General features: G+C 45.2%; 1 protein-coding gene across 3 annotated transcripts in view; it reads right to left on the bottom strand.

The window, feature by feature from the left end:
- The window catches only part of CC2D1B (coiled-coil and C2 domain containing 1B), a 710,809-nt gene that overhangs the window by 339,114 nt on the left and 346,284 nt on the right, over window positions 1-25,411 (bottom strand). For all 3 annotated transcript variants that reach the window (XM_078670637.1, XM_078670630.1, XM_078670646.1), the window contains 2 exons: window positions 17,426-17,618; window positions 3,908-4,080 (listed from right to left, as the gene is read on the bottom strand). In XM_078670637.1, coding sequence (XP_078526763.1) covers window positions 3,908-4,080; window positions 17,426-17,618 — 366 coding nt within the window. The remainder of the gene's footprint in view (window positions 1-3,907; window positions 4,081-17,425; window positions 17,619-25,411) is intronic.

Raw genomic sequence — 25,411 nt, 5'->3', positions numbered from 1 at the left:
GTCACAACAAACTGTGTTTTACTTTTTCCACTTTTTATGTCAGTAAAATCTGTCATTTGTCTATATGGCCCCTTTGCCGAGGCAGCCATGCGCTTTATAAGTATTTTAATCTAATCTAATCTAATCTAATCTAAATGTCAATACAGTGAAGCGTTTGTACATATACATGTCTGTTTTTGTTTATACAAAGAAACGAAAGAAGTCCTAGTGTAAGAATGTTCATTAACTGAGCAGGCTGTAATTTAATAATTTGGAAGCGGTGATTCTTGAAAAATATTGTTCTCTATAAAATGTTTACAGGTAGAAAGAGGTTAATGAAAGAACCTTAGTAGGGATAATGTTTTAGGTCCCTATGTATTAAATCATGTTAATTGATGGTCTGGGAGGCAACTTACTATAGAGACGCTATTTCTGATTCCAGCCTCCACAGTCCGTAACTGAATTACTCCCCTTTAGGAGACTCATTTTTCATTCAAAGCATCCACTCCTCAGTGTGCTGGTCAAAAAGAGAGGAAATAGAAAACATCAAGTTTGCAATTTTCAAATGGGCGTTAGGCTTCAGTGATGAGTCTCAGCCAATATGTTTGCGTCAGGGAGATGCTGTGACAGAAAGCAGTAGCCGAAAGTTCAACCGAGTCCACTGTAGCACTGATCTATTGATTGGAGATTAAGGAACCTTCGGTGACCATTTCGAGGTAGTCCTGCTATTTGTGACTTGGCAAGACAACCATGAATGCTTTCATGCCATCACATATCTCACACTGGTATCAGCACAATAATGCAGCCGAGTTGGCATTTCGTAAATGGGTAGAGGACGTGCCACACATTTTCTTGTCAATGGCGTCCATCCGTTTGCTCTCCCGATCCGGAGAAGCTGTGGATTCTGGACCAGAAGCAATCCTTCTTACAGCTGTTGTGATAATCGACTTAGGTTTCGGATCAGTTTTTAAGAAATCCGGATCTTGTTGTGGTGCCCTGGACTTCTTCAAAAACCTAGGCTTTGCTGAATTTCCTGTGGCTGGCGTTAGAAATTTTTCTTCAACAATGTCCATAAGACCTAAAAGAAGTAAGAGAAGTAAGAGAAGAGTTCTCGGAGTAGATCTTGGATGTAGGGTCTACAAAATCACTGACACTGAGGTGTATCAACCGTGATATTAAGTTTAGATGACCTTCTTACTAGAGCGTCTTGGAAAGTGATGTCGTCCAATGGAGAAATCCTAGTCGGAGACTGAGGTGAAGAGGTTGTTGTGTAAGACATGTTCAATGTGGCACCAGGAGATCTTGAACTTGATGAGGAGGTGTTGGATCTCCTATGAGACTGTGATCTTGGTGGTGGTGCTCTAATTGGAGATGGAGCCTTCCATATTTGAATGGGCGACATAGATGTGACCCTAGAGAGCTGTTGTACAAGTGCTACATTTAAATGTTGTAAATGATCCTGGTTGAGGTGTAGGACTCTCTGATTGCTGACCATTGACATCAGTAGGAAATATCCACTTGAGGAATTTCTGACGTCGAGAGTGGTGTAATCGACGTCGTGCATATTCTCTTTGTCATAACCGGTGTCTTCCACGGAGAGTAATGTCTCTTCAATGCCAAGTGGGTTTTATTTCGAGTGGTGAGATTTTGACACCGACCAATGAGATCTTGATGTAACGTGGTGGGACTTCGATGTTGATCTAGTCTTCGGTGTCATAGGTAATTCTGCCACCGATTTGGAAGTTGAACGGTAATGGTGTCATGTCAATATTGAGCCTTCCTTCGAAGGCAAACAGGATGGGACCAAACCTCTCGACGGTGACGTCTATGTTTCTGACGTCGGACAAAGCTGTCAATGAGATGAGAGTGGTGTTGATGCCAATGTGGAGAGGAAGACTTTCTGAACATAGATCTCCTTTTGTGGGAGTGCTTACCTGCCTTCTGCCACTTTTCTGGAGACTGGTGAGAGGAAGATCTTTTTATCCTCTTCTTTTTCTTCCTCTCTTAGTCTGGCTTCATATCTTGCATCCAGCCATGCAGTCTGATGCAACCTCTGTCCTTAAGAGCTCACTAAGACATTTTATTGCAAGTGTCACAGCCTTTAGTGAGGTGTGTCGGTGACAAACACAGTACACAAACCTTGTGAGCAACAGAGCTAGCCTTTCGGTTACCACATAATGGACATTTGGTGAAAAAAACAGGCATTCTGACGAAAAACATTGTCAGAATTTCTGAAAAAATTAGTGTATAATTGACAGAAGAGATGACAAATTATCAAGTACCAAGCTTTTAAAGCACTGAATACGTTTTAGAACAAGTTTTGTAGCTGAAAAACACCAGAGGTGTTCAGAGATTCTGCCTGAAGGAGCCGGAAAAAAGAACTGACACTCTCAGGCAAACTGCCACTGCAGTGCATTGTGGAATGGGATATCTCTGGGTTCCTTAAAGGTGCAGGGGCATTTTTTAAGCTGCTCTGTGTTAACCTATCAGGCTGCTTTTTCCTTCTCATTCTGTATAATATTTACAGGCAGCCTTTTTTCTATGACAAAGTGTTGCACATTTTATTGGTCTATCCTTTTGCAATTTTTTCTCCTCCAGCATTCACCATGAAAATGCATCTGACAGCCTACACTGTGACTATATAGAAAAGGACTTTCAGTGATGAATATTCTTCAATTTCTGTTTCCTGGATTCTTAATATATTTATTGAGGACGGTGTTCTGGGGTTCACGCAAACAGCATAGAATTGTTCAAGGTTTATGACTATCGATAAAGATCCAAAGATGCAGAAAGAATGGATGTCAGCGCACCAGGGTGGTGCTTATATGGACATCGCAACATCATTTCCAAAGAGGATGACAACAACCCGATCGACAGCACAAACTAGTGCGCAGAGGTACAGTTCAAGATTTTCCTGATCCAGTCTGACACCTGTGGAATATTCTACGGTGAGGAAGCAATGGTTAACTGGCTTCATCATAAACATTTACCATGCACATTGGTGAACAAAAGAATTGTGGAGAAAATTAGAGGAGTAAAGTTCAGAATCTACGTCTGAAGGTGCAGAAAGAAAGGAAGGAACTGATGACAGTGCACCTGCGTGTCGCTTAAATGCGACCCTACTCGTTCTGGAGTTGAATGATCTCTGTGTGGAGCCACACAATGCCACCTACTGGCGAGCATTACTACTGCTTTTGAGTTTCCAGATCGAGTCTGACGCCTGGGGAAATATTCAGGAAAGGAATCTGTGGTTAGACGTATCCATCAGAATTAATTTTTTTCATTAGACGGTTTCCCTACTCTGCTCAGTAATAAACCTTGGCCTATGCAATATATACATCACTCTTATCTCTCCATCAGGTACCTAGGCTTAGATGTTACACCGAGACAAGTAGTGCAGTTGTGCCTTACACATATCTTGGAAAAAGACCCAAATAAAAGTCAAATACATGTGTGACAACAGACCACACTACAGCTCGCTCTGCACTGCCTGTGCTTTCCCAGAGAGCCTGTGTCACCGCTATGTGAGTAGAGGGACATGGGGGTGGTGATGCTGCTATCACCTAAGCTGCAGAGACTTCATAGTTTGTATCATTGCTGCATGGCAAGAATATTTTATCACAGCCACCTCACGTCCTGGAAGTGAATTTATGTGGTTGCACTGTTGGCTACTCAGTATGGAAATTCAAAGTTACAGCTTTACAAGTTTTGGATCGGGGAAGAAATTCTCTGATCAAATGAGGATAATTGCATGAAAAGGAAAAATGTATTTCTTCAGTATTAAGTCTTCTTATATAAATAAACAAAACGGAGTATTGATTTCCCTAAAACTGTCTAACAATACCGTGTAATTAATTCTCAAACACATGCCAAATCACAAAATGTTTGACAAAATTAGTAAGATTACAGTTTGAATGGCTTTACCAACCTTTGAAATATCAATTGATTTTCCACTTTTTACTAGTTCAATGCTTGGGTCAAAACTTTTAGCAGTTTTTAAGTATAGCTTTGCTTGATCAAGGTCATTTTTCTGCTTAGCTTGGACAGCTGCCTTCAGATATTGTTTCTTCCGATTTTCTAGGAACTCAAGTTGTTCTCTTGCTAAAAAGGAAATTTTAAAGACATGAAAAAGTGTTAACCCGATTTTACCCTTGTACATACATTCAATATTACATTTTTTCAATCTAATTACGGATCATACTCATTAACTATTATAGAATCCATAATGAAAACATACAGTTTACTTACAGTAAATTGTAGTATAGGGTGCTGCCAAGTCCAGAAAATAAAACTGCTGTATGTGGTATTGAAACACGTGCAGTTCGCATACACCATGTAATTAAATATAGCACATTACCTTCTTACTTACAATACGCTAGAAACAACAACAAAAAAGCTACAAGATGGAATGGATACATCCCATGCAGGATCATACGGAATGGCAGGTAGAAATTCGTAGTTAGAGTAAAGGAATATATATGAAATGAAATGAAAAGGAAAGTTATAGAGCGCAAAAACATTCACCCAAGGCGCTAGCTCATCAGACGACAGATAAACAGATTTTACCACATCAGAGATAAAAAAAAGCCACGTTTTTAATGCCTTTCTGAAGGCCAACAGAGGAGTTTCTTCTTTTAACCTTAGTGGAAGTGAGTTCCAAAGTCGGGTAGTACCGACCAGGAAGCTTCTTTCGACACAGGAACACTTTTTAAACCTGGGAACTACCAGGTTATGAGCATAAGCTGAGCGGAGATGGCGGGTCGGAATATAAGGCTGCAGATTTTGTTTAAAAAACGGCCGGTCCTATGTCGTGAACAGCTTTAAAAGCTATGCAGAGGGCCTTAAATTCGATCCGTCTCTTTGCTGGCAACCAGTGTAGCTCTTTAAACGTCATAGAGACAGATTTATGTTTTGGAACATTCAACAGCAGACGGGCTGCTGCGTTCTGCACAATCTGCAACGTGGTCAAACATTTCTTCCGAAGATTAATAAAAAGGCCATTACAACAGTCGGCCTTGGATAAAACAAGAGCCCACACCACTAATTTCCGCAGGTTAGCCGGGATAAAAGGAAGAATCTTTCTAAGTAATTTTAAAGTGTAGAAGGATGTCGAGGTAACCTGGTTCACATGACCCTCGAAATAAAGCATGGAATCAAACGTGACACCTAAGTTCTTTACTTTATTCACTGGATTTGGTAAAGAGCCCATCTCCGAAGGCAGGAGACCAGAAGTTCGCATGGCTGCCAAAAAGAAGAACTTCGGTCTTACCGGAGTTTAATTTCAGACAGTTCGCTGCCATCCAGTCCCCGACTTGACGAAGACAGTTGTGAAACTGTGCTGCCGTGTCTGATGGTGAGCCTGTCACCGAAACCACAATCTGAGTATCATCGGCATAAGAGATAGCTGAGAAATCCAGTGATCGAATCAACCATGCCATATCACTGTAATGTAACATAAAAACCTTGGTCACTACAAAAAGTCTACCAGCACTTGACTGTCCCACCCTTCAATGAGGATAACATTAGAAAAATAATGATATCCTTTTAACAAGAATAATAATAACCTTCACCTTACTAGGACTTCTGTAACATTAAAGTTTTCAATGTGAGCCTCACTACACTGCTTCCATTTGTCAATAGAATAATTATTACTGCCCTCTCTGGTTCATCAATGCCCCAGCCCCGGAAACATGCTATCATGGCCACTCATCATCACTATCATAAGGGAATTTCTAGTGGACCCGTACAATCTTTCCAATTGAAGATGTATATGCAGCTTTTCTTGTAATGCACACATGCTACAAACAATTATCAACCAACTTTCCTCTCGTATTTTAAATAAACTGCATTCTCAGTAACTTTCAGCTCAGCTTTCAATCCCATCAAAGCAAAGAGTCATGCCTATCATTAAACATAAAAAAACTAGAAACACGAGATGTGGACAGTGGACCAAAAAGCAACATATGCAGCACCTGTACCGTAAATTATCAATACATTTCAAATGCAAAACAATCTTGCGTGCACATTTCCAAATGTGCCCCCTGTCCAGAAGCACCTCCTTTCACACAGGGATATTGAACAACAAAACTAGATTGGAAATGCACAACTATTAGTCAAAAGCGTCCATAAGGAATTCTCCATGACTATTGGGAAATCTTATTTCAATTAAGAAAGTGGCTCCTAATACAAGGTGTATAATGTTTTCTTCTTTATTATTCAGTTCTTAAAAAAACATCGGCCAACACGTTGCGTCCTTTTTACATAGGACTTCTTCAGGGCACTATCAATGTAAGGCAACAACCAATCCGCTGAGTTGTGGCCTAGTTGTGAGAATTATCTTGAACAAAAACTGTAACCTGACATCTGTTCGATGCTTCAAACTAATTATCCGAGTCGAGCTGTACAAATTAGATGGCGTGATACAATGCCCAAATATATGAGGGTAAAAGGAGCGCGTCGTTTAATAACCATGACACGGCGGTAGGCGTACAGGTTCAATTGGGTCTAGCACATAGTGATGGAGATTATACACCCTGACTAGTACACTTAAACGCGGAGTGCAAACCGTCGTCAATCATTTTTCAAAAAGACTGCAAACAAAAGAAAAACTATTTAATACAAACGACGAATGCAAACCGAATACACTAATTTTATTAGACTTTTCTGCTGCTCTTAACGCTATTGACTATCAAGTGGTCTTTCAAAGAATGAACAAATTCGGCAGGTTTATCTCCTTTCTGCCCAACAGTTCCCATCAGGTTAAGCTTGGTACATTCCTCTCCAGATTTACCATCATCATTTGCGGACAACTCATGGCTTGGCATGTTCACCAAAGCTATTTAACACGCACGCAGTTGCTGTGATAAATAACAGACTCATAAAATCCCCGAATCATGTAATAACATCCTGCAAACTCCGAGTGTTGTTAGACAGCTCTCCTTCACACCTCAAACAAAAGGCAGTCACTAAGTCAGCATTCTACCACTTTTGACTACTAAATGGGATTCTACCGTTCATCCACCTCTCTCAGAAGTTTGCCTCAATCTTCACTACAGACCTACCTTGATAACTAAATAGTGTCCTGTGAGGAAATAGGATTGTATTACATGGTGTGGTTGTGAAGACCTCGCCCATTCAATATACTTACCAACCCCATTAGGACTAGTAGGTTTTGTTTGTTAATATTCTAGCTCTACCCTGGATAGCTATGGCTCTCAGCAGCAAGGATTACACAAAGGAACGAGTTTAAAGCCCTTAGCAGCACAAAAGCAATTGAAGAAGAAATCAATGAGGCACTCAAGAAATCCAGCACCAATTAATAAAAATTAACTAAACTATATTTTTATGTGTTCTTGGATACCACAGCAAAAAGATCCACTGGAGGGTTCCGGGAACATACCAATTACAAGGTATAGTAAATATGGACTTTTTCACCTAACCACGAGCAAGCATTGAAAAATTTAACAAATTTGACAATTGGAAACTTTTTGAGCAAAAACCTTGGCTAGATGTATTGTGGTTAGGAAGAGTTACTTCAGGCGGCCAGTTCAGGAGCTTCCAGACACTTTTTTTCCTTTTCTACAGGTTCCCATGGAAGTGGTCCTGATGCAAGGGATACAGGATGCTTAAGTTGCTCAATGATGTTGTGAATATGATGCGGTCGACGGGTGTCTTCCTGAGGCTACTCCTAGATCCACGAACTCGGTGAGGTGGTTCTGGTCGCAGGGGTCAAAGTTCCTCAAAGTCATCTCGGTCCTGGCAAAAGTCCAGTGGCCACTGGGCTACCAGTCTCCCCCGGTATCGCGGTTACAGCCAATCCTTTCCTGGGCAATAACTTGCCTTCTTGGTGACCAGGCTGCACTCTGATGACTCCACCTGGTCCAGCAGATTCGGATGCAGCTTCAAGCATTGGGTCCTGGTCTCTGGTGCTGCATGGCGACGAGCAATGGCAGCTTGAAGAGTTGGGTTACCAACTCGCTCTAGCAGGCTTCTTCAGCTGTTGTGGCCCTCTGCTGCAAACAAGCCAACAAGCCAGCTGACTTTCAAGTCTCTTGCCTCGGCGGGGCTCTGGAGATGACTTATCCATGAGCAGGACACAGCAGACACAATCCCTTCTTCTTTGCTAGCCATCTGATTCAGTAGGTGCAGTCAGTGCCAGTGCAGCTTCTATTTGCCGGTTCGTTGGTGCAGCGGGACTTTCAGAGAGGTCGATCCTATGCCCAGGATCGCATCACAACCTTTGTGGACTGAGGAGTAGCAGAAGGAAGACATCCATAAACCGTGTCGCATCTACAGCCTCCTTCAGCATCTTGGGTACATTTCATCAGGATTACTTCCATGGGAAACCACTACAAAGGGGATAAAGTGCCTGGAACTGCTTGGAGACTGCTTCATCTGTGAAAGTAACTGAATCGGAGGACCTTACTGCTCCCCCTGACTGGCTACATACAGGAGTTGTTCGCCTAAAGTGACTAAGTGACTGCAATACAACAAACACTACTTTTTACAGGGTTGAAATGAAGGTTTGACAGGGAAAACCTACTGTCCTAGTGTATAACACAGTAAAGCTGCACAATCACACCATATAACACACCCCATTTCCTCACATTAGCCAATGGGCTTCCAGGTTCCATCCCTCCAAGTGACCACTTCCTGCGAAGTGTGGCAACGAGCTATTCCAAGATGCACTACTCTGCCCACTCCAAATATAGCAGAACCGCTCTCTTTGCGACCAAAGCTCTGTAGCCCAACCCAGAGGTGTGGCTCCAAAGGAGGCTATGTGCCCCTGGAAACCCGGGTTGGCAACTTGTTTCTTCTTCCCTGTCCCTAGTTCCATTCTGTCTACCTAGACAATAGAGCAGTCCCTCACCCAAGTGTTACCCATTTCCCCTTTTTAGGTGGCTACTACTTTGAAGATCATCTTTTTGGCTATACCCATGTGGCTTACTGCAGGAAGGAGAGAACACTTTATCTAGTGCAAGCTTCTATTGTAACCTTTAATGGGAGTCATTAGCACGTCTACCTAAGAGGGCAGAAAGCCGTCTCAGAGACAAATCACCATATACAACCGTTAAGGGCATAGGAGACTAAAGACAACACATTGACACATTTCTTAAAGTTGCACACTGCAACAAGTTACATTAATTCTGACTTGAGTATCAAGTTGGGTTTAATGTAACACATTGCTTGATACCCTGAAGTACCAACTTTTTTTTTTTTTTTTTTTTTTTTAATTTTTCAAAACCTTTATTGTTATCTTCAATAAGTACACCGCTATTTAGCCAACAACCCGGAGGCAGGCAGCTTAATTGCATGGGATGTCACATCCAGATAGTATAAGGCGTACATTGGTTCAGGATATCAATACATTATAGAACTCATCAACAAACTACAACAGACGTAAGTGAGTGTCGCATATCAGCAAGTCATATTCTAATTGCATAACCCCGGGCACTTCTACCATCAGTCGCTGTCCACTAAAGTTGGTCGCAAGCCTCAACCCTCCCACTTTACCTCCCCAGGCTCACCCCACCCGCATCTCTCATTCACTTTCATCGCCGGCCGATCTAGCCAGCCAGTCCACCAACGGCTGCCAAATGTCTGTCGGTCTGGACCGCAGTGGCATTAGTTCCCAATAGGCTGACAGCTGGTCTTTACAATACATTGCAGAATTCACCCAACCAGATGACGTAGGTGCAGCCTTCTGCTTCCAATGAAGTGCGACTTGTCGTTTGGCAAGTAGTAACAGGAGAGCCACCAGTTTCCGGGATGCACTCGGTATGGGCAGCACAAACCCCAGCAGCGCAATGAGCGGGTCAGGATCCAAGTGCTCGCCCACCATCTGCCCTATGCTACGAAAGGTCGCCTCCCAGAATGTGTGTATTGGGCCACATTCCCAGGCCAGGTGATAGAATGTAGCGTCACTCGCACCGCATCTCCAACAAGATGCCTCCTCCTGCAGGCCCATTTTAACCAATTGCCGAGGTGTGCGGTATGTTCTATGCAAGTAATTGAAGTGTATGAGCCTCAATCTATAGTTGGGCGACAGGTGTTCTAGTTGTGCGCAGCAAAATGTCCATTGTTTCTCCGTGATGCTTATACCCGCCTCCCCCTCCCAGGCCACTCGCGAGTCAATGTGTGGGACAGGCGACGCATTCTGCGTAGCCTTGTATATGCGTGTTATCAATTTGTGCGAGGAGGCGTTCGATAGTACGTCCTCCAAAGCCGCCAGCGTCGGTGGGACCGCAGGAAAGACCGGGTACCGTTTCTTGCACGCAGCCCGTAGTTGGTAATATAGCAGCAGTTCTGAGGCCGATGGGTTAGCGGACTCAGTCATATCGTGCAGCTCAATAAACACATCATCAGGGTACAAATCACCCGCTACCCTCAGACCCCGTTCGCATGCTCTGCGGGCCACCGCTGCATCCGTTAGCGGCCCATACAGTGGATTACCCTCCAAAGGCATGCTCGGGGCATACAGTTCGCTGACCCCTGCTCGTTTAGCAATACCCATCCAGGCCCAGCGCACCACCTCTACAGTATCAATGTCTTCCTGGGATCGTGTGTACTTCTTGTACGCAGCAGCCCTAAGGGGGCAGGGTGCCGCCACATCAGTCTCTATCGCCACGTGCGGCTGATAAGGGGTCGGGTGCTGCCAGTAGTGCAGGTACTGGGCCTGCGCACTATACGCATATAGCTCAAAATCCGGCGCAGCCAGCCCTCCCTGATGAAACGGAAGAGTAAGAAGGTTCCAAGCCACTCTAGGCTGCTTGCCCGCCCAGACTAGCTCAATTATAGCAGACCTGAGCCGGCGAAAAAATGCCATCGTCAGAGGAAGGGGTATATTTATAAATAAATACAGGAATTTGGGGACAACAACCATTTTGGCAATAGCTATGCGGCCTGTCAATGACAGTGGCAGGGACTTCCATTTTTTCACTTTTCCCTCAAGCCAGTCCATTGCCACTCCGAAATTTGATAGCCAAATGTCTTGTATGGAGCGGCTGACCTTGATTCCCAGGTATTTGACCTCATCCACCACCCAGTCTATCGGAAATTCAGTGTGGCATTTGGTTGTGCCGTCCGTCAACGGCAGCATGGTTGATTTTGACCAGTTAATATTAATACCGGTAAGGCCACTGTATCTTAGCACTTCTCTCATCAATGGGTCAAAGTTGTCCGCCGGATTCATCATGTATATTGTCACGTCGTCAGCATAAAGGGAGATGAGGAGGCCTCGTGACGTGAAGCCAATGCTCCGCTGGGTATGATGTTGGCGCATGCGCGCCGCAAGAGGTTCCGTAGCGATAGCGAACAGCAACGGGGACAGCGGGCAACCTTGTCTGGTGCCTCTCGTTATCGGGAAGGGAGCCGACGTCTGTCCATTAACCCTGACTCTAGCGGACGGGTTATTGTATAATATTCCAATGCGTCTGGCGAATAGTGGACTAAATCCCATACGGGTGAAAAGGGTAAGCAGAAATTTCCACTCAAGAGAATCTAACGCTTTAGTCGCGTCCAATAGCGCGGCGGCAGCCAGCACCTTTGGATCAAGATAGTGTAAAAGTCCAAACAGCACCCTCAGATTATGGGAAGTGGAACGCTGTAGCACGAATCCACACTGATCAGAGAGTGCGATGTGCGGCAACATGTACTTAAGACGATCTGCGAGCAGTTTTGCATAGATTTTAGCATCAATATTTATGAGCGAAAGCGGACGATACGAGTCCGGGTTTGCGGGATCTTTATCAGGCTTGAGTATCGTGATAATCAACGCCTCTCGCATTGTCTGTGGGAGTGTGCCGGATTCCACCGCCTCCTCGAAAGCCCTATGTAGTCTGGGTACTAGTAAGTCCGCATACTCCTTGTAGAAGTCTGCTGACAGCCCGTCTGGCCCCGGTGCTTTACCTGGAGACAGGCCTGCAATTATTGCTCGTATGTCTTCTTGGGAAAAAGGCAAGTCCATGTATTGTCTGGCCCCATTGTTGAACCACGCCAGGGCGATTGTATCTAGGTAGTCTGTGAGCGTTTTATCATCCGGCGTGACCTTAGATGTGTACAATGTTCTGTAGTAGTCAGTCATAACCCTGAGTATGGCTGGGGGTTCCCTAACAATATCTCCCTCCTCATCTGTAAGTTCCAAAATATATTCCGTACCTCTCGGTGAGCGAAGCATGTAAGCCAAGGTGCGCCCAGCCCTATCACCCTCTCCATATCGTCGAGCCTGGCTGTCCCTGGACAGAAATTTCACCTCCCTGTCTGCCTCCTCTTGGTATTGAGTGAGTTTCGCCTTGAAATCAGCCCGGTCTCTATCTGTTGGTGCGTTCATGAGCAGAGCCTCAAGCGCTGCCAGTTCGGTTTCTAGCTGTTGTAGTGTGCCCCTAATGGATCTGAGTACCCCTGTCTTCAGTGACATGCAATATCCCCTTGTCACTGCCTTACATGCTTCCCAGAGGGTGCCCGGGGAGTCCACCGAGCCTTCATTCAGCTCAAAGTACTCTTCAAGTTTTTCCCTCAGCTCCTGCCTGAAGACCTGGTCCCGGAGAGCCCGAGAGGGGAATCTCCAGCTGAAAGGCTGGGCGTATTGTGGGGGGGTAGTTAGTATCAAACAGACTGGGGCGTGATCCGAAATCGATCTGGGCAGGTGTGCTACCTCCTGTGTAAAGGCGTGAATATCCCTTGTCAGTAGCCAGTAGTCTAACCTGGACCAGGCCGCCCTATGCAGCGTCAAACAGGTACCCTCCCGGGCCTCGGGGTGCAGTAATCTCCATGAGTCTACCAATTGAGCGTCTGACATTATGTCCCCCAGCGCTGTCGCTGCCCTAGGGTGATGTTCCTTGGCCGCCCCTTGCCTGTCCATGGTGTCTGACAATACCACATTATAGTCACCACCCCACACAATCGCGGCCTGGCCACGAGACTGAATCTTATGCCAGAGATCCCAAAAGAAATCAGGGTTGTCATCATTAGGACCATAGACATTCACCAGTATCATTCGTACGCCACATAGCGTCCCCACAAGAAGTATGAACCTGCCATTAGGATCTCGTACCACTTCTGATGACTTCCAGTTAAGGCCTCTTCTAACCAATATCGCCACCCCACGGGAGTAGTTCGAATAGGGAGCATGCACAGTCTCACCCCATCAGCTGTGACGGAGCACAGCGGCAGCGTTAGCAGTCAGGTGGGTCTCCTGTAGGAAGCATATATCAATAGCTTTTCTAAGTAGGAAGGCGTGAACCAGTCTTGTCTTACGGTTATCATTCATTCCACGTATATTCCAAGTTAAACATTTAATTTGGGCCATTGTCACAGTACTGTCGTGCACATTGTTCTCAGTACAGTGGCGTTACACAGCAACCTAGATTTCCGCAACCAAGCGATCAAAGTGGCAATTATCCAGTCCGCATTTCTATCCAACCCTGGACAGCTTTCAGCACGACATCCTTGCTGGTCAGACATTACGTGTAATCTAGTGCTCCAGACATTGTTAATATTTGCTACATACGTCATATCACTCATATTTAAACATAACATAACTTTCCAACCCAATCCTAATCCCGCCCTTGTCCCACCCGCTCCAACCCCCCAAACAGGTCGTGCATCCCCCCCTCTGCCCTCCCTTCCCAACTTCAAGAAACCAGTAGGGTTCTCCAGCAAACTTAGATCAATGGGAATCATCCCTTGGGGAACGCGGGTTGGTCACCTACTAACCCTGTACTTGTGCCAGGGCGACCGAGCGCCGGCCTGGTAGTGATCGCTCAAGGACTCTCCACCTCCCCACTTATATTTATGGTCAACAACTTATCTGTACAGGTCTGTTTCAGCAGTTACACAGTCCGATGTCTTCGTCAACCGACATTCGTGGCAGTAGAGGCACAGTGCACGTAGTTCTGATTAAAGCCCCAAGTCACTCGACATCACTCAGCCGCTCTCGTTCTTCTGGCTCCTCCGAGTGCACCTGATTCTTCTGGTCTCGTGCCAGTTGTTTGGCGTATTGCAACGCCGCCCTCGCGTCTACAAAGAAGGATGGTTTGCCCGGGCCCTGCACTCTCAGCTTAGCCGGGTAAATAAGCGAGTATTTGGTGCCAAGTTGCTGGAAGATCTTTTTAGCCGGCACAAATTCCCTTCTAGCCGCCTGGACCTGCATGGTGAAATCCGGGTATATTGAGATGTGGTTACCCTGATACTGTAGGTCTTTCGTGTCTCTCGCCATGCGCAATATGGTGTCCCGGTCCCTATAGTTTAAGATGCGGGCAATGATAGGTCTGGGCGGTGCGCCCGGCTGAGGCTGGGGGCCCAGGGTTCTATGTGCCCTTTCGACCAGAAACATCTGTGAAAGCCCAGTCCCGAACAGTTCAGTCATCATAGTCTCGACGTACAGCTCCATTTTCGTGATGTTTGTCGATTCCGCCACGCCCGTTATGCGGACGTTATTGCGTCTTGAGCGGACCTCCAAATCTTCGTTCTTCTGCTGAATCAGCGATAGAATCTTGTCCATGCCGCGTAGTTTCTTATCCAGAGCAGTCTGGCTCTCCTCTGTTTCAGACACTCTTGTTTCGAGCACCCCCACTCTGCCTTCTTGTTTGTCCATATGCCGCGTGATGCTGTCCATGCGGGCTGCCAGATCATCCATTTTGTGATCTATGCCTTGCAAGCTCGTCTTCAGTTCTTGGAACATGGATTTTATGTCAGCATTTTGCGAGCCGCTCTGGTCACTCTTAGTAGCGTCCTCTTCCGCCTGGTCCTGGCCAGTGGCCTTTTGTTTAGTCTTGTCGAAGGTCAGCCGCGGCTGTCTCGTGTCCGGCTTCCCCATATTCGGCCCCAAATGCCGCAGCAAGGCAGGAGTGGCTGCGTCACAGCGGTTGCGTGTAGTGGCGCGCTCCAGTGAACACCCTCACACTAATCTCGCCGGCCCCCCGACGGCGTCAAGTTTCGCGCCAATGCGCCCGTCGGATGTCCAACGTTTTGTGCCTTCCGAGTCCACTGTAACTCCAGGGCTTTCCTGTGTCCAGATACTCTGATGTATCCTAACAAGATCAGCACAGACTTAGCAGGTTTCTTGGAGACCACAATATTACACCGCGTAACCAGGGCGAGGCGCCAGGGCTCAGCACTGGGGCAGCTGCAGGACAAAATGGCCCCTCTCGTCCACACTATAATCAACTCTGCAGTCTCACTGGCGCCACAGTCAGGCGCCCTGGGGTTCCGTTACACGGTCTCCCTGTATAGCCATGTAATTTACACTCCTTTTATGATGTGGCCCCAGGGCAGCAGCAACGGAGCTCCAGCAGTGTCTCAGCCAGGGAGAATATTGCGGGGGAGCAGCTCGCAGATATGCATTTCCAGTCACTCAAACATGGCCGCCCATTTCAGGAGCAGTGAAGGCTCGGCCCATGGGCACCCACACAGCCCGCTCTCTTTCAATTATATCGGGAGCCGTCAGCGCTCCAGTCTCGCCCTGTTGGTTCCTTACCGGGTCTCATTCCAGGCGCCTCGCCATATCACCGCATATACCGTAGATGCGGGTCGCGTTATTCAGCGCTAGCGTCGTGTGGCAGCGCCAGGATTTCTCCGCTGGGTATTGCTCGCCAGTTGTTGCGGCAAGTACAGATCAGCCCGCCGGAGGCTCCCACAGTCCGACGTCCGCTCGCAGCTCACGCGCACATTCACCTCGCAGCGGGCTCCGGTCCGGCGCGGCGTCCGACTGCACTCGTCCGGGCTAAGGGTTAACGTGAGCACCCGGCTCCCGCTGTTTCTTCAGGCCTCCGCTCCGCTCTCGTGCAGACCGCGATCACGGCGTCCCAGACTGTGTTCTGCAGCCAGTTTCACCACCGGACAGCTGTCCGACGTTTGAGCAGATATTTGAGGGAGATAGGTCCGATTCCACACACCAGAAGTGTCTATAAGTGCAGGATTAATTGGCTCGGTCAGCGGAGCTGCGAGATCAGGCAGCCACGCCCCCCCTGAAGTACCAACTTTGGTTGCACCTTTCCAGAGTTAGCACGGCTCAGGGGTCAGCGTGCAACTCTGTACTCGCTAATTGGGCCACCAAGTCTTTTCACAGTAAAAATGACAGTTTTGCATTTTTACTGTCAGAATATGTAAAATACATGTGTTGCCTGTGAAATATGCTGCTCCCTGCCTTAGGGCTCGGTAGGTCTGCCATGAGGGTGACACACACATTGCTGGGGGAGACTTAGCTTTTGCATTGCTTTAACTGCAAAGTTGGGCTAGCTGTTTAAAACTGCTCTTTGAGTCTGCAATGGTGGACTGAGAGACTTGTTTTACTTGTGTCACACCCAGTGGCACAACCATTGCTGCAATCCCTGGGGTGACCCTCTAGCTTACATTCCCTGGGTGGCCTTGATTCCATAAACTAGGGACATGTAGGTAAGTTAGCTTATGCAAATTGGGTATAAGCTAATGCAACATACATGTTTTAGGTTAAGGGCATGCCTTAGTGCACTCTCAGAGGCGAAAACCCAACAGCATCGGTCCAAAGGCTTGGGGTGACCATACACAAAGAGGCATTTACTTACACCTCCATACTTACCTTAAATCTCCAAAGTGTAAAGGGCCTGAAATCATGCAAAAAGTCTCCTGTTTGGCTTGAATATATCACACCTACTCCGAAGTCTATACACGGCCTTCGGGTAAATGAAAGTGTGAATTTTAAATCCCTTTGTTTGGCTCACAATGCTCTCCAAGGCAGATACTAAGTGAGGATGGCTACACAAATTTTAAAACGGGCGCGGAACAGATACTTCAGTTTTGTATGATTTTTGGGGTAAGATGCATGAAAAGGCAAGTGAGCTTAATGTGTCTATTTAATAAAGGATATCCAGAGAGCCTACTCTAGCTGTTAATATAATGTGATTTGTCTGAAACCTTTACCTGTGGACACCCATCAGTTTGGCCTTACTTGATCAGTGGACTGCTGACTCGAAGCTGGTTTCTTTGTGCTTCTTATTATAGTTGCCTACCATAAAATAAAACATAAAATGTGTTCTACAAATATAACAGTTTTGCCAGGCTAAGGTATAGACATCATTTTTGGGGTTTAAATTGTGGATTTGGTTCAGGGAAATCAAAATTAAAGCGATTCTTTTTTTCTGTCCTTTGTGAAGGGTTTCTCAAAACATAGATTCCCTCTACTCTAAAGAGAGTGAATGTAGCCCCTAATACTGTTCCATATTTAACATTTTCTGTGACTTATTTTGTGGTTTCTGTTGGCTAAAATCCTGCATGTGAAGAGACACTCAAATGTTACTACAGAGACGTCATTTACAACTTTTGCCCCTTGACTAATCTTCATCAACCAATCTTAGTTGGTCTATCTGTATTTTAAGACTTAGTGTAGATTGGCTCAACGAGCAAAAATTGCAGGCCACTAAAATTGTGTATCTATGATGGAAGGAACTATGGATGACTACTTTGCATTTACCTGCAGAAGACAATAGTTCTGTGGATGACGATTTTATTGGTGATGGTGCAGGCAAAGTCTTCTTTATTTCTTCTGGTGTTAACGGAGACCTGTCTGCTGCTGGAGGTATAATAAGTGGCTTAACAACTTGCGTTGGCCTCTCAGGAAGCTTAGCTGGTTTCTTGGCAACAGGAGGTAACTCTGCAGTTCCAATCTGGCAAGGTGAAAAAAAGTATGATGATTTAAAACATTGAAAGTTACTTTGGTGTTTGACAATCAAACTTGAGTCTTGTCTAAATATTTTATCAAACCTCCATTATCCAACCACTTCAATTTCCCTTTGTGGAGTTGAATGGTAATTAGTTCACTATCAGGTGCTGACAGAGGTCAACGGACTAATGCCAGCAATAGAAGATTGACAAGTGCTGGAAAAAAAGACAATCCCAACTTTTATGTTTTGTTTTCTACAGCTGCTAGCAAGCAACTAATATTACACATATATGATCACATAAAAGGGAATAAAGCTGGTGCATTCCAAGCTTTGAGTGATTAGGTTGTGGAGGGCGCCAATTTACCTTCTATGAAGAATTCTAGGAGTCACATTGGTCCAAGTGTACAGATTCCCAGAATGTGTAAACTGTTTAATATGACAGAACGTACAAGAATTAAAATGTACAACAAATTAGGAATCCGTAGGGACACAAGGAAGTTGCTCTTATTTCCACACATAGGATTGCACTACTCCCTGATACATAAGCAAGTGACTGAAAGGATCCCAGGGAAACACACTGTGCATAGTTTGAATACGGTCACTAAGGGCAAATAGCTTAATGTAGACAGGGAGGGACAACTAGACTTGCAGAGAGCTCAATTGTGAGAAGTCAAAATGCCTATGGTGCAGAAATATCATGGATAGCCATCTAGGCTTATAATAATAGTGCAATTATAGCACATAACCCGCCACAGCACAGGAATCATGTACAAGTGCCATACTGTCTGTTCAGCCCTATTCTCCGATAGGGTAGCTTTAAACTGCCAGGAAACTCGAATCATATTTGAAGATGAATCCTACTCAAAGATGGATGCTGCTACTGACCTCTCTTGGTTAGTACCTGTTTCGTTCATTGCTTCACTCATTTCCACAAATTCTTTGATCCGTAAAGAATGTGCAGCATGTGGAGATGCAGATGATCACACAGGAGGTGTCTTTAGCTTCCAGTGGGCATCAGAGAAGGCCTTCAGCCCACCTGCCACACCAATATCCCATGACCTTTCATGCTGTTTCTATATTATTGCTCCATGCCTTTCTGGGTTCATCACTAATGATGCTGGTACTGTTTGACCAGCAGCAGGAAAATCAACTACTACCCTTCTTTTGAGTTAATGCTAGTAAAGTCTGGAGCAGCTATCTGTGAACATTTTAGGATTGTGAACATTGTAGGGTTAAAAGTGTGCCTTAAAATGCCATTTATAGAAGTTTCCAAAGTTCATATATCGGCCGTGAGATGTCAGGTTTGCACTAGTGGAAGAGTAGCTCTTTTCCATCTTCCAATGACCCCACCAGTCACCACACACATCAGAATATGAAGGCCAGTGGTAGAAACAGATAAAGGTGAACGGGACAAGATATTTCTGTTGGTTAATGTGGTCTGCAGGTTTTAGAGGATCTCCACAAGATTAAAGAGATATCTTAAGTCACCTGTTATAGGAAATGCCAAGTGTAACTGTAATTGTGAATGGATATAACACGATCTCTCTATAAAAAAAATCTCTGTATTTCGGTATGAGACTAGGAATTTCTGGAAACTAAAAATATGAAGATCAAGTATCTAAAAACATATACATGGCACGGACATCTCCTTCTAAGCTTTCCATCAGGACAAATGCAGTCAGGAAGGGTGTAAATATCCCTGTCCGGTAGTAATACAGAAGGACTAGTGACAGTGTTTACTGAATAAGATAACACAATTGTCCTATCACCTCTGGCGACCCAGCCACTTTCCCTATATCCGGTCATGTTACACGGGGCACCCCTCGCTTCAAAGACAGGCTTTTCTTGTAAAGCACACAGTACACCCCCTTCCGCAACAAGGCTATCCCCGGTGGGTTCGGGTTCCGCCAATGGTTGCAATGTCACGTTTTGACCCTAAGGTGGCTGTACCTAGAAACGCCTTGTCCGCTCTGGTGCCCCCAACAATAAAAGCAGGGGGGAAAGTTCCACCTTCCATCCCAGCACCTCTGAGAGCTCCTCCATTATTGTCCTTCAATATCGTTTAATCACTGAGCAGGACCACATCATGTGGTATACGTCGGCGGTTGCATTGGAGGAACAGAGAGAGACTGCTTCGGAAAGGAGATCTGCTCGGTGAAGTCGAGTTGGGGTGAGATAGGAAAAGTGGAAATAATAAGTCTGGATCAGACGGAGTCTCTCAGAGGTATTCATGGTACGAGGAGCCATCATGATTGGCGATACCATCATCTTCAAGGGGGCCTAACCAGCCCCTCCAACACTTCTGGAGTGGTCCAATGCATTAGCACTTGCATTGCAGAGGTCCTGGCACATGAGAGCCATGTATACAAGCACTTCACCGATCTTCGTTTCGACAGAGGTTTTGGAGAAATGGATTGCTTTAAGAATGATGGCAAGACAGCCTTCCGGAGGAGCGGGTTTGTGAGCAGTAGCACCTCCAGACTGGCCCTGGGTTGTAGTGTACTGGTCCATACAGGTCTGAAAGGACGTTAAGCAGGCCAACTTGTCCTTACCCATGACTAGGTTGGGGCGAGGCGACGTCGCAGTATTAATGGCGGGGAACTGACACGCATGCCAAGAAAAGGTATGGCAGCATGAGCAGACAGGCCTCAGGAGTGAAAATTTCCCCTGATGTAGATTCGATATTGGACTAGGTAGTTCGTTTGACAATAGGAGGCAAAATGCCCAACTTGGGTGGAGCAAGAACTGGTGTGTGAGCACATCAGGTCTCTGGACGTATTCGAGGGAACCACTTTCACTGGACAGCAGGCAGATCCCAGGACAGTTTTCAGTTCGACATTGTACATGCCCGCTTCATTCATTTAAATACCATCATGCATGGGATATGAGGTCCTCAGCCATGTCTCGAGGTTCCGGGTCCCAGATTCACCACAAAACCAGGGGTGAAGGACACCCGGGACAGCAAAGGGGGTCAGGTCAAGAGGCTACGGCACTGGCAGACTGAGCGTCGATGGACCAGGTGGGAGCCATACTGATAACCTTTTGGTGTTATGGTTGGGTTCTGAAGAGGTGCCCCCGCAGAGCCTCACGTCCAAGCACTCCACTCTCCCAACACAACCAGGAAACAATCAGTGGGGGCGGTTGTGGTGTGAGGGAGTCTTTGAAGGGAAGACGGGCCCAGCTGTAATACGAGCCCCAGCAGTCCCAATGTGGTACACAAGATCACCGCAGCACCAACCAAGGCAGTAAGCAGAGTCTGGGACTGGTGTAAGATCAAATGCGGCCTTTTAGAGAGGCCCCTATGCTGCCTCAAAGTCTCTTGGCTCAACTAACGTCGCAGCGCCCCATAGTCCCCTGGCGCCATCACCCGCTCTTCAAGAAGGTGCCGGGCCTTACATAAACATCAGTGGCTCACCTGTGACGTGGGTGGCCTGGGCTGCTGCGACAGACACTTTTTGGAGGGATCCAGCCAGAGCGCGCGCCCCTCCGGGAGGAGCAGCAGCTATGTGCGAAAGACCAGGGCTGGTCTGGGCGTTCTCCTTCCCGCTACACCGGCAGATCCGAAGCCCCAGCTCTAGGCAAACAGCAGGGCAAGTCCGAGATCGTTCACCGCACCAACCTCCGCGGTCTGTTTCTCCTCTTTACCATTTCGCGCATTTGGCCTGTAGGCTGTAGGCAGCCGGTGGAAAAAGCACTAGGGAGAAGGTTTGCACCCTAGATGGTCAGTGGCCTGCGTGGCGGGAGGTCCCTGGGGTCATACTACACTGTCGGGAGTGAGAAGGATGTCCCAGAGTTGGGAGGATGGAGGTGGATGACGGAGGGAGGCCAGAGTACTCTCAAGGAGCGATCACCATCCTGATGCTCAAATCTCTGCCCTTAGTAACCTAACTTAATAGTTCTAATAAATGTTCAAGGATTTATTTCAAACATTTTTCTTCAACACACAAATTTCAGGATTCTTCTCTGTAATCCAAATGTCCACAAGAGTTATCTTTTAGGAAGGAAGGGGTCTTTGGCTGTGGCTGCCTAGCAAAAACCACTAAGAACCATGAGGAAGTTATAATCGAAGAGCCAAGATGGCTGCCATCTGTCTAGAGACACAAGAGTTTGTAGCTGTTCATAAATGTAATTCATTGCAAGCGTACTGCCATGCCACCGCGCTCTTCTTATGCGCCAAACTTAAATCCAGTTAGTGCTAGCGCTCCGGAATCGAATCACTGCCTGCTTTTCCTTCGCTGTAAGGCACACAATGGGAGCAAGTTTAAAGTATTACTTCCCCACACAAACCACCCTAAGCAAATAGTAAGTACTTCTTTCAGGCTCAGTTCCTCACACGAGATCCCGGACAAGGAGTTCTGGACCTAGTCACTGCTCCTCCCCCAAGCCCTCCCATTCAGCTCTTTCGCCAGCCAAATCCTTTCCCGCTCTAGGCACATTTAACCTCTCTCCACAGGTCATCCAGCATATGCGTCCACATAAAGGGAAGACTGGTTTAGGGCATCTTCCTAAAGCTCATTTCATGTTTGGGTTGGATAGAGGCCCTGTCCTGTTTCAATCAATAACATCTTTTCCTAAATTGATCCCTTTCCTCCCTCTTGTGCATTAACCTAATGCATTTCTTACACATGAATGAATGCAGCCTTTCTTCAGTTTTCCTTTAACATAACCAACTGAGTTTTCACCCCTCCGGAGCAGACTTCTCAGTCCACACAATACAAGGGACTATAGGGTATTCGTTTCTTAGACATGTTTCTGCCAGGGTGGACTTTTCAGATCCGTGGTATGGCTACTGTAGAACAGTTGCTCCTCCACCACTCCGGGGTATACTCCATATAGTATTGTCTGGTAGCTTACCTTTGCTTCCAGGTATTGAGCCTGTGTCGCTCTCGGATGGACTCTGGTTGATTAATCATTACTTCAAGACATGGCTGTTGCTCCTGGGAAGGCTACACATTGTATTTAACTAGTTAATAATATGTGCCTCAAGGTGTGGGGCCTGTGTCAGTCCTAGGTGGATCCATATAGTATTTCATCTGTGCATCCAAATGATATTTATGCACAGTGGCATCTTATTTATAACACAGATGTTCCTCAAGATGATACGTTTTCACTTGCACAGCTTTGTCTACGTACATCTCACCATTTTTAAATAGGCCTTTGAACCTCAAACACCTCACCCAACAGCTCCCATATAGGATATAGTACAGTCAACATATGTCCCACTGCATACTCTGAAAGGGAACCTTGAAGTCAGATGCAAATCGGAGTGCTTCACATCCTAATCGGAGACATGAATTGCTAGACAAACCTGGAATACAATATATCTAGGTTTGGTTTAGTTTAGTTTACTGTCCATGTCGATTTAAATAGATTACTGCTATTGCATGCAATAATATGAAAATAAAACTTATGAAAGCTGTAAACCCCGTCCATCATTATCACTGATTTTATGGGCAAACACAGACCAAAAATCTGTCAGATAAAGGCTTCTTCTGCCAGCAGATGGTCTATAGGGAAAAAAGGAAACATTGTCTAGACATAAAATACAGCTGAAGTCAAAAGGCAATATCAGGCAAACCGAAGGAAGAACAAACGCAAAAACTAGAGACCATTTTGCTGCAATTTAGATGAGCCCTTATACAACCTCACCACAGTAATTGTCTTTTTTTGGTAGATGCCATTCAGATGATAGCAAATAAGAAAAGGGCAATTAGGCATCTGCATATAAATGAAACAAGGAATGCTAACATACGAAAGAGCACACAGATAATGTGATGCGAGGAGATTACTATAGTTATATGCACCTTACAAATACAAATTCCATTACATAAAGTAACAGATAAATTAAACAGAAAGTCTTTGCTGGCAATACCTATTTGATTGGCAATGATATGATACAAGAAGATGGGGCATTTTAAAATGTAGAAGAAATGCATTTTCAGACTACTGCAACTACTGCTAAGATGCTGATTGGAGGTTTTGACAACCTAACTGATACATAGTAATTGACACACTTTCTAATTGTTACTACGGAAGCAATGGTGACACCAATCACAGCAGAGAAGCTCATTGGTGTGGAAATTAGAAGCTGGTTATCAGAGCAAGAAGGAACAATTTGGAACAAATATGAAACGAGAATGGTACCCATCGTCAAGGCAACACAATCCTGACGAGGTAAGACAGTCATACAAAACCAACAGTTATATTCTTGTTGGTATAGAACATCTGTGGGAAGTTTAAGAATGAATAGAAAAAAGACAAGGCACAGCATCCAAAAGGTAAGAACTGCAGACCTAAACACTGAATTGAATTAGCATATAGAAGTAACCTAGAGGGGCAGTACAGTTTATAGAGTTCAAAACATACTGGAAACCACAAAGGAAAAAGTAGAATGCAAGTATAAGTGAGCCATTACAAATTGTAAGAAAATTACCATCAGACAGTTGAGTGAATGCCAAGCCCAGTAAAAAATGCCGTATCAACAGAACATGGCAGGGAAGACGTACCAGGGAAGGAAAGTTTACTACGCTATCTACCCATAGAAAGAGTCTTCTCTAAGCTCCACAGCTTGCCAGTGTGGAAGATAAATCAAAGATTGAAGTCCCAGCTCACCATCAGCTATTTACAAATGGAGGTGAAGCAAAATCCTCAACAGTTAACACTGCCACACAATTTGCCCCCATAGCAGAGCTAAATGATTATACTTTCCAAGTGCTGATGGGTAGGAAAATATGTCATAACACAATTAAAAGCAGTCTGAAAGATCTTAAATATTATGTTCTGACAACAGATATTAAAAAAAAAACTACCAAGTATTTAATACTAGGTATAGCTTAACATCAAAATTAAACCATGATACCAAATACATTATACCACATTAAACTGCAAATGGAAATCCTTTTATAAATGTAGATTCTAAGGATCCTTAAAGCCTGCAGTGGTAGAAAAATGTCTTGAAAAGTCTATACACCAGTGGAAGTACTTAGTGGGGAAAAAAACTCTAAATAAATCACGGGATTTAGCAGTCTAGCGACAGAAGCGGAGCTTAAGGGGCAAGTTACCTTAGAAACTAGCCACTGTCGTGGAGAAAACATCTTTTGAATGAGAATTGGGCCTTGAGAGTTTCAAACAAACAGTTTCCTTGGTTTAATTTGACTTCTATTGACAACACAGACGTTTCTTTGAGCATGGGTTGCTTCTGAGGATGTCTGTTAGAAGTGCAATGTCCACAGCCTTAGCCCAAGAAAGGATACTGGGCAGATTTCAAGTGACAATCTGGACATTTGAATACATTTTTCTGGCTCTAAATTCCAAGTCTCAAACATGCATTAGCGTTTGTTGCACTCTATAAATATAGTTAAGGTTTTGCTATCATTTCACTCAGGTATTGATGATCTTAACAAACTGCTCACCAGAACGTGTCACGCCTTCCCTGAAGTTGACCAAATTCAAGTAGACATGAGGAGAATCTAGCATCTGAATCCAACCAATATTGCCTTGCGATAGAATGAACAGAGGACCGCTGCTGCACAACAAATGTCAGCAATAGACACATATCAAAGCAGAGAAGCATATGAAGCAAACACCTTTCAGAATGAGCCATGATCCCTAAAGACAGCACCACACTTGCTAATTGCAGCATAAATTCATGCTTAAGACAATGCAAGAAAAATATTTTGTTTCTTTGCTGCCTTGCCGTTTCTTGTATCCAAACATAATTCAAAGTTCTGAAGTTAGAAGCTTAGTGCACTTTTAGGGTCATAGTAATGCACGTGTTCTCCTAATTTTATGTTTGA

The sequence above is a fragment of the Lissotriton helveticus genome, chromosome 1_2, assembly GCF_964261635.1.
Source record: "Lissotriton helveticus chromosome 1_2, aLisHel1.1, whole genome shotgun sequence".
In the NCBI taxonomy this organism is placed as follows: Eukaryota; Metazoa; Chordata; class Amphibia; order Caudata; family Salamandridae; genus Lissotriton; species Lissotriton helveticus.
Note: the sequence above shows the minus strand (reverse complement) of the source record. Positions and strands in the feature narration are given on the sequence as shown.